Genomic DNA, 16720 nt, shown 5'->3' with positions numbered 1-16720 from the left:
TAACGGCTCTGTGTCTGCCTTAGCTTGTGCTAACCAGACAGCAGACATTAAATTGACTGTTCGCTGGGACTACAGCAGCTCCGGTGATGGCAGCAACAGAAAGTCTGCATATCAGCAGAGAGTCTAGGCGGTCTAGGATCAGACCCCAGGCGCAGAAATGATCGAATGCAGGTATCGTTTGACTGGACAACAATTTCCGTGGACACCTTAAAAAGGTATCGAGCACTGATTCGCAGCCCTTTACATACTGTGGTTTTATTTTTGTGGCACCACTGTAGCTGATTTATCCTGAAACAATCATTCAGACACAAACACTAATTTGAAGCAGTTTTAATAAATAGTCATATGAGTTGTTTGAGGTTAATATAATCATTATATCTGAAACAATTTTTTTTAGAGCATTAAGAAATAAAATCAACATGTACAAGTAGAAAGAAAACAGATTATGATCTCATGCTAGGCAATAAAACTGTACTCAGGAAGTCAAATCCTGCCACCTCACATCTCTGGTCCACTCAGAAGAAACATCAGTATCCTTTGTGCTTGCTCTTGTCAGTCAGTCGGTCAGTCAGTCAGGCAGCAAATGTTGACACTAACGTACTCGTGCAAGAGAATAAGATCAATATCTTATGCCTTCATATTCTCCCAGGTTGGTACTGAACACAGAAATAAAATGATTCAGAAAAATCTCAAGTCCAGCCTCCTCGAAACCATCAGCACTGGTTTAAGCCAAAAAGGATGCCAAGTTATCCCAGTAATTTTCCTCTAAATAGTTTTTGTGTTTGAATATAATAATGTAAAGAGTTAAGTGTATTTAACTGAGAATAAATTCTATGACAAACTTTATAGAAGCAGGTTTTTCTGTCACTGCCTGGACCGAGCAAGACGGACAAGCTCTCAGCATCAGTATCATTTTAAAGCATTCTGAGTCGAGTATTAATGTCTGCTGTTAAACAATGTGTTCTACAGAAACAACTTAAACTGTTTGCATATTGTGTAAGTGCAACGATGTGGCTAATATGAACAAGCAACGATCTCAATTCCCACCTCTCTTTATAGGAGGAAGGCAGAAGTCAACGCTCACAGTCTCTTCCTCTTTAAGATCATGTTTAACATCAGAAGGCTATAGAGTTAAACCCCTAAAACACACAGTTTGTCTTTATGAATATGGTGATACTAAGATGGCTGCTACTTTCAAGAAAAATAATCATAATTTGGTCACTTAACAGATAAACAACTTGCCGTCCGGTATTTACATTTTTGAATGTGCAACATCAGCATTGGTAAGTATGTACATGCCATCTAACTGTTAACCCTGTGGTGTATACACAGTACAAGAAAGCTGATCAGTTCGGCGATACGGCCATCCACGCTGAGTGCAACAGAAATGAGAGTGAAGAGCATCTGAACCAGCGGTCAGCCCTACAACACAACCATCAACAAGTCGGAGTAAAAGGAGCATCTGTTTAGTCACTAGATGATCAGTAATATGGACAGACGGCATGTTTTACCAGGTATAGGGTCCTCTAGTAGCTGAAGCGTTGCACAGTGTGCCTGCACCATTCTCCCATCTGCCACAGACGGAATCTCATCGCCACTCGCTCGAGTGCGTCCTTGCGTGCACATACACGACTAGTTAAACCGCAACTACGTGCACCAGGTCCTCAGAGCTGTGATTTTCAAAAGGAAAACAAAAAACAACCTCTAGGCTTTGAGCGTCGCTGCTCTGGTGTAGTGTTCTCTCTTCACGTCCTACGGCTCCATCACAGGGTGGAGTAAAACAAGATGTAGGCTGCAGAGGACTTGACGGAGGAGGTGGAGATGTCGGTCACCTCGTGGTCATCGAACTTGTACCAGCGCTGCTTATGGACGTTCTTACAGTAGGCTGTGTAATGGCCGCCATCTAAACCCCCGTAGTGGTTCTGGTAGGAGAAAAGAAGAAGGCTGAGCTTTTCTAAGCAGCTACATAATTATTAAAGTTAATTGTTACTTGATACAGTTTTGAATGTCTGTTTAACCCCATTTTTTTACGTACAGAGTATGGCTGAATAATTTGGAAAACAATGCCTAACTAAAATTATTTTTGTGCTATTGGAGACAATGGTCATTTTTGCATAATTTTTCTCATTTTCATTGAGAAATATATTAATTTGTTATTTTTCTGCGAGGATCTGTACCAAACCAAGATTTTTTCTTAAAGGAATGGATCTGATCTTTTCAAGTGGGGTTGTACTAATTACTTATCCATAGTCAGAGTATTACATACTGTACACATCAGTTGGCAAACTCCCAGTGCAGAGAAGCAGGCAGGCATGCAAGCTGAGCAATATGTGGATGGCTCAGAAACCAAATCTATTTTAGCCACCTAAAAATAACTCAATAAAAGTTTTAGTGTACGCCATATGTAGAAGATTTGGTTTCTGAGCCCTCCACACATTGCTCAGCTTGTGTGCCCTCATTAACCAGGCCCCACCCTACCTGTCTGAGCTCCTCCATCATCACACTCCCAACGACACACTCCGCTCTGACAATGCAAACCTCTCTCCAGTTACCCATGCTCTCCTTAAAGCCACCAAACACCACTGGGTAAAATAGTAATTTTAGCGTACTGAACACAAGAGCTGCTGGTCTACCACTGCCTCAATCATTTAGTTGGTTTATTAATTGTGTGACTTTGGTGAATCCAAACTAATGCAAAAGTCATACAGTAACACAAAATAACTGATCGAGGCAGTGGTAGACCAGCAGCTCCTGTGTTCAGTGAGCTAAAATGACTGTTTTATTCAAAGAGTCTGGCTTTGAAGAGAGAGACATAATGGATTCAGTTCCCTTTTTTAGGTGGAAAATTACATTTTATTGTTGACCCCTCCACAGCAGTACACTGCTTAGCTTCCGTGTTGGTATTCGTGCCTACTGCTCCACACTAGGGGTGTACTGACCAACATCTACTGTATATAAAACACTGACTACGGATAAGTAACTCATACAGCTCCACTTCAAAAGATCCGAACTATAACTTAAAGACATGATTTGTAGGTCGGGACATCACTGCAGCTCCACAAATCCTAATTTACAACGGTATTTTGACACATATTTTGCCTTTAACAAACATTGCACCTCCTGCAGTTTTGTTAAATGTCCAATGAACCGTTCAGCCCTTGCGCACAGTCAGCTCTTCTTGTGGCCAAAACATTGGTACACTAATTTGTTGTCAACTTATTTTCCAACTATTTATGGACTCTACCAACCGAAGGACTGACAGCTTTATGAAAAATGTACAAGATATAACTAAACGACAATAGTTCTAATACGACATTCTTATGTATAGTATATTATCTGCATGTCTTATCCTTCTTTTAATGTTTGTATTTTTGAGTATATTCCTTGTCTTTACATTGTTTCACAGCCTAGAGTCTCTTAACCTCTCCTGGAACATACTTCTATTAAATAATCTGTACTGTTTTTATATATGCCAATAAAAAATGTAAAAAGGCAACCTTCAAATACATAATTATTATCATGATTTTCTTAATACACTTCACAACAGAATTAATTTCACTTCTACTCACAGAAACTCCATAAAGGCTGTATTTCTTCAGGTTCTGTTTGGGTCCAATGACGTACTGGGCCAGGTCCAGAGAGTCTAGAGGGAAGTCTACAGACGTCTGCAGCTTCTGCTTCCATCTGCCCTCATAGGAGAACCTGCAGAAATTACACCCAGGTTTCAGTGTGGAAACACTAAGAAAATTACCAAGATATCAGTCCAGATTCACATCTTCTAAATTCTTGGAGATAATTTAAAATTTCTAAATCATATTTAACACCCTGTAAAAGTGAGTATTGCAACAGTAACTTACAATGGTTTTACTAAAAGTGATAAAACATTTAGTCTTTGTCTACATTATTTTAAATCACAACAGACCGTTTTAAGTGCACCAGGAGAATGGGTGGGACCTTCCAGACCTCCAGTTTCTTGGTGGAGTCTCTGTGGGCTTTGCAATGTCTGCAGAACACCTTGTTGTTGTCGGTCAGCTTCTCTTCCTTGGAGAACAGCCTCAGACAATCCTGCCAAGGAGTAGCAAACATATCAGGCAAGTATAACAAACAAAGATCATATAGATTTTTGTTGTGACTTTTTTTTATATACAGACCCTTTCCAAAAAATTAGAATATCATGGAAAAGTTGTTTCATTTCCATGATTCCATTCAAAANTATGGAAATGAAACAACTTTTCCATGATATTCTAATTTTTTGGAAAGGGTCTGTATATAGAAACTTCATAAACCTCCAAGATGTGGTCTCTATGTGTTCGTCAAGAGAATCAAACTGAAACTCAACTGATGGTTGACAAAGTCTGGAAAACTACAGCCTAAAGTAAAAATGGTGAGTAAATGTTTACGTTAATGTGGACTCTGCTATTCACACATTCAACTCAATTATGTAAACTGTTTTTCACTGCCCTCAACAATGAATCTCAGTAATGTTAAGAAAAATCTGCACTTTCTGACAAGCCTTAGCCTACAACAAACTGTTAAACATTGAGAAAACTCTGACCGACCTGCAGGGAGCACTTGCTGGTGGAGGCCAGAGGCAGCGACAGGTACATAAAGGTCTCAAATGTCCGTGACTTGCGGTGGCAGGTCAGACACTGCACAGTGGACTTGAACTGGCCCTGGAACAGCGCTACAATGATGGACTCGTTCAGCAGCTTGTGTTTGCTCCAGGCCAAGTCGGCTGCCGTCTGATCGTCCAGATGGTCGTTTTCCTCCTCCTTGTACCGCTTCCTGTTGTCCGCCTGACACCAAGGACGTGAAAACAACATGTTGGTAAACAAGAACAACTGCAGCTTCAGGTGTTAGCAAAACCTGCCTTCATGACTCATGGCAGATACGTAATCAGTATCTGGAGGGTCAAAATTACTTTACTGCAGTTAGCACAGAGAAAACAGAACTCAATGAGAACTGCAGACCGAATGTCAAAGTAATAAACGTTTCAACACCTCTCTAATGACTTTCAGCCTCATTAGCATGCAGTTCAGCCAGATCACTCTCATTGTGAAAGGTAGGAAGATATGAGAGGGAGGTTAACACTTGCTAATTAATATCCCATTAATTAGACTGACTAATTTATCAAATAGCCTGGAGAGACAAAGTGGACTGGGACAGGGCCGGCCTGATGGCAGACGGGTCTGAACATCACACAAAAGGGATGTGATGAGATGGAGAGTGTCATGAAAAATGCACATCATCAGCTGCTACAACCTAATTGGCACCTCATCCTTACAATATAATAGCTTGATAAGTAAAATGGGGTTAGAAATCCCAGTTAAAAGACGGCTGTCACGGCATCTCAAAGCTGCCTGTTCTTCTAAGAACCATCTCTGACAGCCTGTGGCCTTCACTACAAAAATTGTCTTTGAATGTTTTAGTGAATCTAAAAATAGAAAATGTAAATATCAAGCTATGAAATTATCTCTTTGTCTTTTTTACCAAATCACCTAGTCCTTTCCCCCAATCAAATGCACATGAAGCCAGTAAAATCAGTCGATACAGGCAATGAGGCATGTCTTGGGTCTACATGCACAGAGGTTCTGACGGGAGCATCAGACCAGACAGATGCAGAGACGCCACACTCACACTGCTGCAGGAGGATCAAGGACACACAGCTATTTACTTACTCTCTAATTTGACATCAAAATGAACCCAGGTGAAAAAAGAAACAGAAAGAAGGAAAATGATAAAAGACTACGTTTTAATTGTTAAACAGGCAAATGTGCAACAACAAACAGGGGTAGAAGAAGACAAGCCATAGAAAGCCATGGTTAAAATGAATAAATTACTTGTTATTTATTCACTCAGTATTTAATTCAGGGTGAGCACATTTAGATGTTAAGGTTTCTCTTTTCTGTTTCTTTTGCTCGCTGCAGATATCAAAAGCTTTTTTAAAGGAATACTTTACCCAAAAAAATGATCAATTAGTCATGCTATGTTGCCTTGAACTCGTGAAGAAAACATGAAAACGTACAGGACTTTATCTAGTGCCAGGGTTTGGTTGGTCCATCTTGGGCTACTGAAAAATCACGGCGTGCAACAAGTCGAACTCTGTGAACAAGGACCCCTCCCTATGTAGATATAAACGGCTCATTCTAAGGTAAGGAAAACACCACGACTCTTATTGTCAGGTGATTTTACAGTAAAGAAAACACACCAATCAAGCAATGCTGTGTTGGGAAACCTTTGGTCCTGACATTCATGTGGATGGTAATTGATGCTCTCCACCCACCCGAACACTGTTGCATACAAAATAAACCCCCTCATGGCAACGGCACTTATCAATGGCAGCTGCCATTTTGTGGTGTGGCATGGCGCATTGTCTTGCTGGGGGGCCACAGCTACTGGGGAATGCCGTTGCCATAATAGGGGGTGCCTGGTCCATACTTGTGTTTAAGTGGGTGGACTGGTCAGGTGGCAACCACACGAATGTCAGAACCCAAAGTTTCCCAACGGAACATTGCATTGTAACAAGATGATCAGTGTTGTTCACTTCATCTGTCAGTGGTTTTAATGTTTTGACTGATGGGTGTATATCTATTATATCATATTCCATTTCTGCCAATTTATTCTCCCAAATCCTACACACACAGCTTTTAAACATGGCCCCCAATCAATCAATATCTTTGCCATTTTCCGTGAACACAAAGGTCTTGTCACGAATTCAAGGTAACATAGCATGACTAACTGATATACACATGGTCATTTTGTGGGTGGAGTATGCCTTTAAGACTTAATTTATGCCACACTGATGATTATGTGTTAAATGTTGCATGAAACAAGTGTGTGCACTACCTTGTTGAGGTCCTCATGAAGCCCATCCATGAGGAACAGCAGCAGCTCCTGGGAGTCCTGCTGGTCATAGCTAGCAAACTGGTCATTGATCTTGCCTATGGTGACTTTGAAGTCCCGCGGACTGATGCACTTGTACAGACCGGCCCATAAGGCCTTCATGATCACACCAAACTCCTCCGCCACCTCCCCTTTATGACCGAGGATGTTGTACCTGGCAGAGGAAGAGGGCATGTATTGAATATTTAACTAATACATGATTTTTTTTTTAATGGTGAGTAACTTCACTTATTTGGTCCCTGACCTGTTGATGTCCTCCAGGTAGTAGTTGTTGTTGAAGTACTCAGCCATGGCAGGAGTGTTACACAGACATTGCAAGATGGAGTTCATGTAGCATGTGTTGCCCATGTTACGCAGGCCGGTCAGCGAAGCACCCAGACCTCCAAATGTAGGGTTCAGGTTGCGGATTTTGGCAGCTGACGGCCGTGCGATCTCCACTTTAGAATAAACTTTAGCAGTGGCAGGTCTGCGGGACAGAGGAGCACAGTGAGAGATTACCAGACTAGTTTCTGCAGAGATAAGACTAAAGTAAATACAATGTGTAATATGTCCAAAGGGAGACAGAGCAGCTAGTTTATGATAACAGACACCAGATGCAGGACAATGTCCACTTCTCACAGTCACTGGAACATTCTATAATTGACGGACATAAAACATCTGTGTGCCTTACTTAGTCTCTCTGTTGATGGTGGGTATGACAGCAGCAGTGGTCGGGGCGGTCGCCTTCTTCTGGGCCTCCTCTCTCAGTTCCTGACTGATATCAGGGGATGAATAGGAGCGTTTCAGTTTGGACTGTTCCCGCTCTCGTTCCCGGTTGGCGTCTGGCTCAGCTGGTCGTGGTGGTTTCTGTTTAACAGTTGGCGGTGTGGAGGGTGGGGTCTGGGGAACAGTGACTTCAGGGGGGTACAGGTGGACACGGTTGGTAGGGGAATGGTAGTATCGGTACGTACCCGTCACTGTGTCAAGGAACTAGCCAAAAAAGGAGGGGTGAACATGAAAAGAAAGAACATTAGGTTTCAAAGTAACAATCAGGCACACAGAAATAATTATTTCCCAATTAAATTCTATGGCTTTTTAACTTTCTGTCATTTATCTTAAGTTACTCCAAATGACTCAACATATTTTAGATTTAAATGTCTGGTACCTTCATCCAACCGTCTGGAAGGCCTGGCACACTCCTACCCATCTCCTCACTCCTGGCTCGGGTCAGGGGCTCCCTCTGTGGATAAACACAAACACACAACGACTTTACATTTGAGAATGTCTACAGGACAAACTTGTGTCTCCAGTAACAAACCACAGACTTAAACTGCATCTGCAATTGTTGTATTTTCTATCAAACTATTAATGATTTGAGTCTGTCATGTACTTAACTCAGACTAACAGTGATGCAGTTTGGACACATGTCAGCAGCCAGTCTAAATGGAAAAGGCTGGACAATATCAGCTAGTGTATGTGCGTCAGAGAGCAAGCATACAGAGAGAACTGAAAGTGAAACTTCACTTTATTTGGTACTTCTGTAAAATTAATTCTGGGTATCTATAACATTTAGAAGTGTGTGTTTAGTGTTAGGAGACACAGTTGCAGATAACCAGCTGTCTCTGGGTCAAATGTGGATTACACATGCATTCAGTAGACCAATAACAAACATGGGTGCGCTGAACAAAGGCTTTTAGCTTTAAAAAATAATTGTCTTGCTTTAGCTTTAGATTTAGATTACTTTGTGCGGTGGTGTTTCAATATTAATGTAACATAATCTATAGTAATCTTGGCTAGCTAGCTTTGGATATCGCCTTTATTGGTTTTGTGTCTCATCATATTTTGGAGAAAAAAGGGCCCCGATTTCAAATTGCAGGCAAGGAAACAAAATGCTGTTTTACATCAGTAGGCTACAATCCTTTTCTTATTTCACACCCAATTTTTTGTACCAGCCTGCCGAGAATAAAGGTGAAAAAGTTTGCCACACTAACTGACAACTACTAAGACACTTAATTGCTGACGACACAGAGATATTATGTGATACCAACAACATTATACCTTTGTCTCACGAGCCTTGTTAGAAGTCGTAACAAAACATCAGACATCGTACACAAATATAAACAAAACTTAAACTTAACTTACTTCTTAAATCATTAACTTTCAAATGTAATAATTTCATTTTAAGAAAAGCTGAAAGCAAAAAACTCAATGGACGTTTTTTCCTCCTATTACATCAACATAAAACTGTTATCAGTAGGACCTTTAAGGGACTCTACAGTTGGCATCTGATCCCTGTTGTGTGATTTGATGACTTTGCTGATTGCACTGGATGCTTGTGTCGTGACCAGCGAAAGCACAACTATTAAACACCCCGCGCACACAGGGGTGAAGTGAGACATCAAACTGTCGTGGTGATTAACACCAACAGAAAAGGAAGGCTCACCTTAATCTCACTCACTATATGGTTGGGAGCAGGCGAGTCCAGAGACATACTCTTCGATGGAGTGTCGGTGTTCTGCTCTTTTCCCCTCTTCTCTTTCTCGTCCCACACCCTGTTCTCTTTGTCCTCCTTTTCTTCTGCCTTCTGCCTTTCCAGTTTCTTTTTCTCCTGAGGTCCACTCTCCTCCTCGTCCTTCTTCTTCTCATTTTGCTCCTTTTCAAGCCTTTCCTTTTGTTCTCTTTCCCGCCTCTCCTCTTCTACACGACGCTCCTGGTTGCGTTTCTCCTGCTCTTGTCTGGCCTTCTCCATCACTGCCACTGCCTCGGAGTGTATCTTACTTTGTTCTTCCTTAGACAGAGAAGTATTGGGGATGAGCGATGGTTTCACTGAGCGGTCAGGGATAACTGGGCCGTTCTGTGTGGACTCCTTCGCTGACCCGTTCTGGCTGGGCTTAGGCTCATCCGACACCCGAACGGAGGGTTTCTTGGTACGGTCAAACTGGGACAGAGGAAGAAGAGGGTAAAACTAAAAATGAGCAATTCTGAGACACACTAGGGAGTCCTTTATGCTTTGTACTATCCCAAAGCCTAATAGTTATCAATGTGGAAACAATACCTGTGGGAAGGCCCTGGCTGTTGCAGGTGACTGGTTGACCTTCTTACTGAGGTCTTGCTCAGAATTTGTGGAGCCTTTGACAGGGGAATCAACAGTGTCCGGCAGCCTGTCAGTAATCATGGAAGTTTTAGATGGTGGAGGTTCTGCTGGTGCAAGGCCATTCACCTGCACAGGAGCTGAGGGTTCCTGAGGCTCGGGGGCAACCTCAGGCTCTGGTAGAGGTGGGGTGGGAGGCTTTGGTTCCTCTAGGGATGGGTAGCTAAAGTTCACTGTTAAAAAATGAAAGAGAATAAATTAATTTGGAGAGAAACATTAGACTAAAGAGTCCAGCTACACATGATGAGTATTACAAGATTAAGGCCCTGTCTACACGTATAAAGTTATTTTTGAAAACAGATCTTTCCTCTACGTCTTGGCCTCTTGTCCACACACAAACAGAGTTTTAGGGCACTAAAACTCTGTATGGACGTGTTTGGGAAACCAAATACCCTCCTCAAAGTGCGCACACCTATTCTTGCATTGTGTAAGAGCATGAGCCTGAAACAATAAAAACAACAGTGGACTACCGGTTTGTTAATGTTTTGTTAGCACTGCATGGTCTACTGACTTTACACTTAGTTTTGCTACACCACTTCACAGACCAACAGAGGTGTCTGCTGTGCCCAGTGTTAATTGGTCCACCTCTGCGTGTGCAGTTTAAAGTCAGCATGAAATGACGGCTATGGATCCGGCATGGTCACACCAGCAGATGGTGGGACAATTTTAAGTGTAGGATTGTCGTCAATGAGGAGTGGATGGAATTTTACACATGTCCAGTGCATTACTCACATCTTTGTGTGAGCTCCTTTATCAATCGAAAGGGGACTCTACGGTGATAAGATCTCCAGTAGGTGTTTTGAAAAGGGTAACATATGTCTGTACACTTTACTACCATTGCGATGAGGGGAGACTGCAGAAAGCAGCTAAAGCCAGCATGCATTTGAAGTTGTTTTTGTGTTCTAGTGTGTATGGAGATTTTGTAAAATGAAGGTCATGTGGACAGATTTTTTTTTAAACCAAGGGGGGAAATATCTGTTTTAAAAACATCTATACAATCTGCATCTTCATTCTTTTCAAGGGTTTTCAAATGGAAACACCCACTCAGCCTGAAAAGCAGTGACGTAGGTCAGAGCAGCGAGCCCTGGTAATGATAATAAACTGAAAGGGATAGGTTGGATTTTTTGAAGTGGGGTTGTATCAGGTACTTATCCATTGTCAGTGTAATATTTTCACTGCTTTACCTTGCTGCTGACAGCCCTCTTCAAATCCACCACACTCCTTTGACAAATACAATTATTTTACTTTGCATAACACAGGAGTTGTTGGTCTACTGCTGCTGTGATCTGTTAGTTTGTTCGTGTTATTATATGACTTTCCAAACCAACTACTGTGGCATCCACAGCAGTACACTGTTAAGCTTCCGTGCAGGTTAAGGGGTTGGAGGAACATACTGTTACTAAGTTGGAAAATCAATTACACAAAATTAGGGGGTTCATATGCAGCAATGTCATCAGGAGAAACCTACGTCAGGCCATGTGGGATAAAATTTTTAGAGGGGACACTATAGCATTTAGTGTACTTAAACTGAAATTTTGATTTGAATACATAAGGAACCCAACTGGGAAGCTACAGAATGATTTAAAAATATCTTTAAAAAGGACCCGCCCTTTGGGGCGTCGGTGGCTTAGTGGTAGAGCAGGCGCCCCATGTACAAGGCTGTTGCTGCAGCGGCCCGGCTTCGAGTCCAGCCTGTGGCCCTTTGCTGCATGTCTCTCCCTCTCTCTCTCTCTCCCCCCTTCGCGCTTCACTGTCCTGTCGATTAAAGGCAAAAAATGCCCTAAAAATATCTTTAAGGGAAAAAAAAAAAAAAAAAAAGGACCCGCCCTTTAGTATTTTTAGAAACCATATTCCTCTTAAGTTTCTATCACCGCTACAGGTAAAGAATGCAGATTATGAGCTGGACTAACTAGTCATGATGTGCAACACAACTGATGTAGGAACATTTGTTTTGAGAGCCATTTCAGGTGAGCCATTAAAATCAAATCCAAAAAACACAAGCATGATGTGGGATTCAAGGCTCACAAATAGATTTGTGGTCAATATAAAGTCTGCCATTTTGATAAAATCTGAGATTAAATTAACCCCACTTTATTTTACCAATATATTGTTTTTACTGTTTCTTAAAATAAAATGACAGCAGCTGCATGAAAACAACCCTGGCAATAAATCAAACTATGTGGTCTGATAAATAACAAAGAGCTACAGCTGTAGCGTGCATGCTGTGCTGTTGATACTCACACAGAGGGAGGGAGCTGATGATATTCTGTTTGGGGGGGTGAACTTTAGCGTTGGTTGTATACATGGGGTAAAACCACAGCCAGTTCTCGTAGCCTCCCTCCAGCACCAGCGGCTCACTACGCAGGATGGTGATGCTGTCCCACTGTGGAGTGTGCAAACACATTATTGTACCTCACAGGAAAGTTCTGCTGTTGTTATTCACGCTCTGAGAGTAACACATAAGCATGTGCACAAATGCCAACACCCACACACACTCACACAGTTACCTTAAAGAGGGCATCTTTGAGGCTCTGCAAGGTGGTGCCCAGTTTAAGGTCAGTGACAGAGCTGAACCAGTCCAGCAGGACTATATAGTCCACAAGTCCCCGCTGCCTCCAATGCTCTTTTGACACATCGGGCAGGTTCGCCTCAATCTGATTCACAGTGATTCTGAAAAGTCACGACATATGGGTTTAGGGAAATGAGACATTTATCCTCTCATTGTTTGACAGTTAATAACAAACAGAAGAAACAGAAACAAGTTAAAAGAATACTTTAACCGCAAAGTGACTATTTGTAAATCAGTTACTCACTGCAAGTTACACTGAATTCTCTCCAGTGATCAGAGAATCCAAAAGAAGAGGAAGATTCTTTATGAATTGAAGTCAACAGGGACTGCGTTTAACTTCATCATATCATCCTGATACAAACTCTCACACAACTCCTGCAGTATATCCCACTTTCATTTATCCAGTCGTGTCCTGTTCTTCCCAAACACAAGCATTTTGCTTAAACCTTACCATCTAAAACATGTCATTACAAACAGTCTCATGCACAGCTGAGTAGCGTGCCTGGGCAAACACATGCGTTTGAACTCTGTTTAAGCGGCGCTCATTTGCACTTGTGTGCTCAGGCACGCTCAGGGTGTGATACGCATAGTGAAAGTGAATGTGTTTGGTATGTACTGAGCATACCACTGGATGAATAACACTTGGATTATACTGCAGGAGTTGTGTGAGACTTTGTGAAAGGATGTTTTGATATAGCTTTGCTGTTGTTAAACAGGGCCCCTGTTTACTTCAATGCATGGAAAGTGTTTGCCTTTTTTGGATTCTCAGTTCACTGTTGAAGCATGCCAGAAAAACTAAGTTATCTTCACGAATTCAAGGTAAATTACTTCACCATTTTGTGGGTGAAGTATTAATTTATCAAAGAAAATAAGTCAATAGATTCACTCGTACTATCACTAACAAACTGGATTAAAAATAACCCATTCAATGTCAGATCAAACATGCATGGAAAAAGCCTGGTCTCCAAACTGCTTTCTCACCCTGGGCTAATGGCCTCCTCAGGCACGCTGATGCAGGTCTGCCCTGGGACCTGAATATGAGACTCCTCAAAGTCCCTGTGGCTGCGGGCATCCATGACAATTATTGTAATCGTCTGGTCCTTCATCATGTTGAAAAGTTTCTCAGCTGAGATCCCACCAGCAGGCACCGCAGCTATCAGATGAAATCATTAAATCAATACAAGACTAAACACTGTAAAAACAGTCATATATTGGAAATGGAAGCAAATTTCTCAGCAACTCAGAAAGAACCACACAGGCTTATCAGACCTCTCTTGTTTTAGCCTGCTCACCTTTTGAGGTTGCGTTCTTCTGTTCGTTTTGTTCTCCTTTTACCTGACATACAGATACAACAATCATGTTATTAATACATTAGTACTGATTTGATCTATTTGGCTTGATTTCATCATATAGGATATTACTCCAAATAATAAAACATGCCATTACTTACAACAACATCCTATATTTGCTAACAAAGACAGGAGTGTTGCTGTTATTTATTTCTAGTATGATGTAAACTGCAGGTGTAAACTGTGAGTGCAGCAAATAAAACGAAACCATGCTCCATTACATTATCATGTACACTAATTGTTTTGTTATGCAGATACAATGACAGTACATCTCTACCTTTTTGCTGTCCTTCTTGTTCGCTGATGACACTTTTGGAGAGCTTCGACCCGCATCCTTCTCTGTTATTTCCTCTCTCCTTTTCTTCTCTTCTTGTCTCTCCTTCTCCTCAAGTTTTTTCCGAACCTCAACTTCCTCATACCTGTTTAAAATGTAAAGATGTAGCTGAGTAACGCAGAAAAAAATCCAGATGTCCTATCTTGCAGCTTATACATTGAAAAGGTGTGTACAATCTGAGAGAAACAAAGCTTCTAACCTGAGTTTAAGGCTTTCAGAGAGCTTCTCGGCTTCTTCAATGGCTTTCTTAAAGCTGTTTGGCCCAAGCATGGTCATGTAATACTCCTTTGTACGTGGGAAAAGAGAAGAGTTAAACAGAAATAACAAACTCCAATTCTTGATACACCTCTACAACAAGTCTTTACATAAAAAACACACTGACATAAGTTACAATTTTACAACTGTTTACTATACCGGTTGCTGCTTGAAGTCTGGTCTTTTCTTGATGATGTCATATACTGTTAAATACTTCATGTACAGGACATACGCTCTCTCCTCATCTCTGTCCAGACGACACTCCTCCGCCGCCTTGAAGATTTTGCAGGCACTCTGAACATAGCTGCAACACAGCAAATAAAAAACTGTCACCAACATGTGATTGCAATATCCTTAGCTCAAGTTAGACTTTCATCTAAGCATGTTATCTCCGTCTCTCTCTCTCTCTCTCCCCTCACTTGGAGACAAATTCACAGTTCCTTTGTTGAATGATTTTATTTTATGCCATTCTGTGTTAATACTGGTAAACATAAACCTAACATTACCTCCTGGTGCTGGTCTTGTCTGGCTTTATTTCAGCCTTTTTATTGAGTTCACCCAGAGATGTGGACAGGTACAGCTCTTTGACCTCGGTGGAAACTGCAGGCATTTTCGCGGGTGTGTTCAGTCAGAGCTCACAGGCAGGCAACCAGTCAGTGCTGTACACAAGCTCTGAACATCTCTGGAAACATGTTTGTGAAAGCAAAATAAAGTCAACACAAGCTGCCTCTAAAGCATTCAACTAGTCCTGCTCCAAATCTGTTGTTGAATGACGTTAGCTGAGATTTACGTTGCAGTTAGCTTTTAGTATCACAACAGGTAAACAAATTGAGTTTTCATGTCATGCAGCATTTAAAAATGGCCACAGTTAAGCTAAAAACACGGCATGACGATGAAAAGTTACATCTATCTAACGTTACCCCATTGACAGGATAATGCTCTCACTGTTAGCGCGTTAGCCAACTTTAGTTAGCTGGCGCAGGATATGTCAACATACACGACAACAACAAGTAATAGTTTTCTGGCTAACGTTAGCCGCGACCATTTGCCTCGACTGGATGTCCGTTGGGGAGCAAACGGACCACAAACCGACGTTATTCAGCGTTTAAGTCTAAATCAGACACTGCTTTAAAATAAACACCCTTTAGCTGGCAAATTAAATATTAACTTAGCTTTGTTACCTTCAGAGTTAGCCAGCTAGCTACGTTAGTTAGCAAGCTGCGCTATGTGCTCACGCAGTTAACCGCTAGCTTATTTAACTACAGCACAGGCAGCCACGGCTTACATCACACACAGCAGTAACGATGAAACAGATCCCTTCCGGTAATAATACTGACACATATTTAGTAGCCAAGTGCTTGATAAGATACTGAAACTGAAAAATTACCTCTTTCTGGTCCGTTGCTTACACTTTAGCTACTTTTTTTGACAGCTGATTCCTGATTCCTTGTTCCGCCTCCTCCTCTTCTTCTTCTATGACGTTTTGCAGCAGCTGCTATTCTCAATGTCGCATTACTGCCACCTAGTGGTGCCTATTCTCTGCGTCACCGACCACTTGGTCTTGACCCACCATCTCAATACTCCAAAATTCTTTTTTTTTTCACTTAACTGTAGCCCTGATTTTCAAAGGTCAGTGATCATGGCCTCTGTGCCACTTATTTCCTGTAGTCTTTGCTATCATCACACGCTGAATGTTTCAGATTTTTTACATTGTTCACAAAACCAGTCAGGTGTGTTCCTGCAATGTCCTATTGTTATTGCCATGTCTTTGCACTCCCCTTTACTCATGCTCTACTTGCACCACAACCCTATGCAGTATATAATGTAAATGTTATAAAGTCAATCTGTTGCCTATATGTAATATGTTTATGTTTGTGTATGTTTTGCTGTATATATACAGCTAAAAAAAGGGAGCAATTTAATCACACATCAGATCTCTCGAATTATTCATGTTGATAATCTTTATTGACATACATTCTATAATTTGTTGAGAACAAAATGACGTAACAACAGTCAGTGGAAACCAAAATCATCAACCCACTGAGATTCAAAATCACACCAAACATCAAAGTAAAAAACTGAAATCACAGGCTGATCCAACTTGTGACTCAGTAGTGTGTATGGACCCACGTGCCTGTATGCGCTCCAGACAATGCGCTCCAGACCTCCTCCCAGACCTG

At 41.5% G+C, this 16720-nt stretch overlaps 1 protein-coding gene across 2 annotated transcripts; it reads right to left on the bottom strand.

Annotated features, from left to right (window-relative positions):
* Nucleotides 1-314: 314 nt before the first annotated feature.
* On the bottom strand, nucleotides 315-16022 carry usp8 (ubiquitin specific peptidase 8). 2 transcript variants are annotated; one of them, XM_050033621.1, is made up of 19 exons: nucleotides 15928-16022; nucleotides 15047-15222; nucleotides 14700-14844; nucleotides 14485-14570; nucleotides 14229-14370; nucleotides 13895-13937; nucleotides 13584-13755; nucleotides 12541-12703; nucleotides 12275-12416; nucleotides 9938-10206; nucleotides 9326-9820; nucleotides 8048-8122; nucleotides 7574-7872; nucleotides 7148-7369; nucleotides 6847-7057; nucleotides 4560-4796; nucleotides 3923-4065; nucleotides 3570-3702; nucleotides 315-1922 (listed from the first exon to the last, which is right to left on the bottom strand). In XM_050033621.1, exons 2-19 carry the CDS (start codon nucleotides 15148-15150, stop codon nucleotides 1764-1766), a joined length of 3240 nt encoding a protein of 1079 aa, XP_049889578.1. In that variant the 5' UTR covers nucleotides 15151-15222; nucleotides 15928-16022; the 3' UTR covers nucleotides 315-1763. The 2 variants fall into 2 exon arrangements, with proteins under 2 accessions (XP_049889578.1, XP_049889658.1); XM_050033701.1 differs by having other exon boundaries at nucleotides 9341-9820.
* Nucleotides 16023-16720: the final 698 nt, after the last annotated feature.

Source organism: Epinephelus moara, chromosome 1 (assembly GCF_006386435.1).
Source record: "Epinephelus moara isolate mb chromosome 1, YSFRI_EMoa_1.0, whole genome shotgun sequence".
Lineage (NCBI taxonomy): Eukaryota > Metazoa > Chordata > Actinopteri > Perciformes > Serranidae > Epinephelus > Epinephelus moara.
Note: the sequence above shows the minus strand (reverse complement) of the source record. Positions and strands in the feature narration are given on the sequence as shown.

Excerpts from the sequence above, each read along its gene's own strand:
- usp8 (XM_050033621.1), bottom strand. The coding sequence starts at position 15,150 with ATGCCTGCAGTTTCCACCGAGGTCAAAGAGCTGTACCTGTCCACATCT. Across the intron at positions 12,417-12,540 it reads TCAAAGATGCCCTCTTTAAG|TGGGACAGCATCACCATCCT; the intron begins GTAACTGTGTGA and ends CACACTCCACAG. Across the intron at positions 3,703-3,922 it reads CTCCTGGTGCACTTAAAACG|GTTCTCCTATGAGGGCAGAT; the intron begins GTCTGTTGTGAT and ends TAATTTCTGCAG.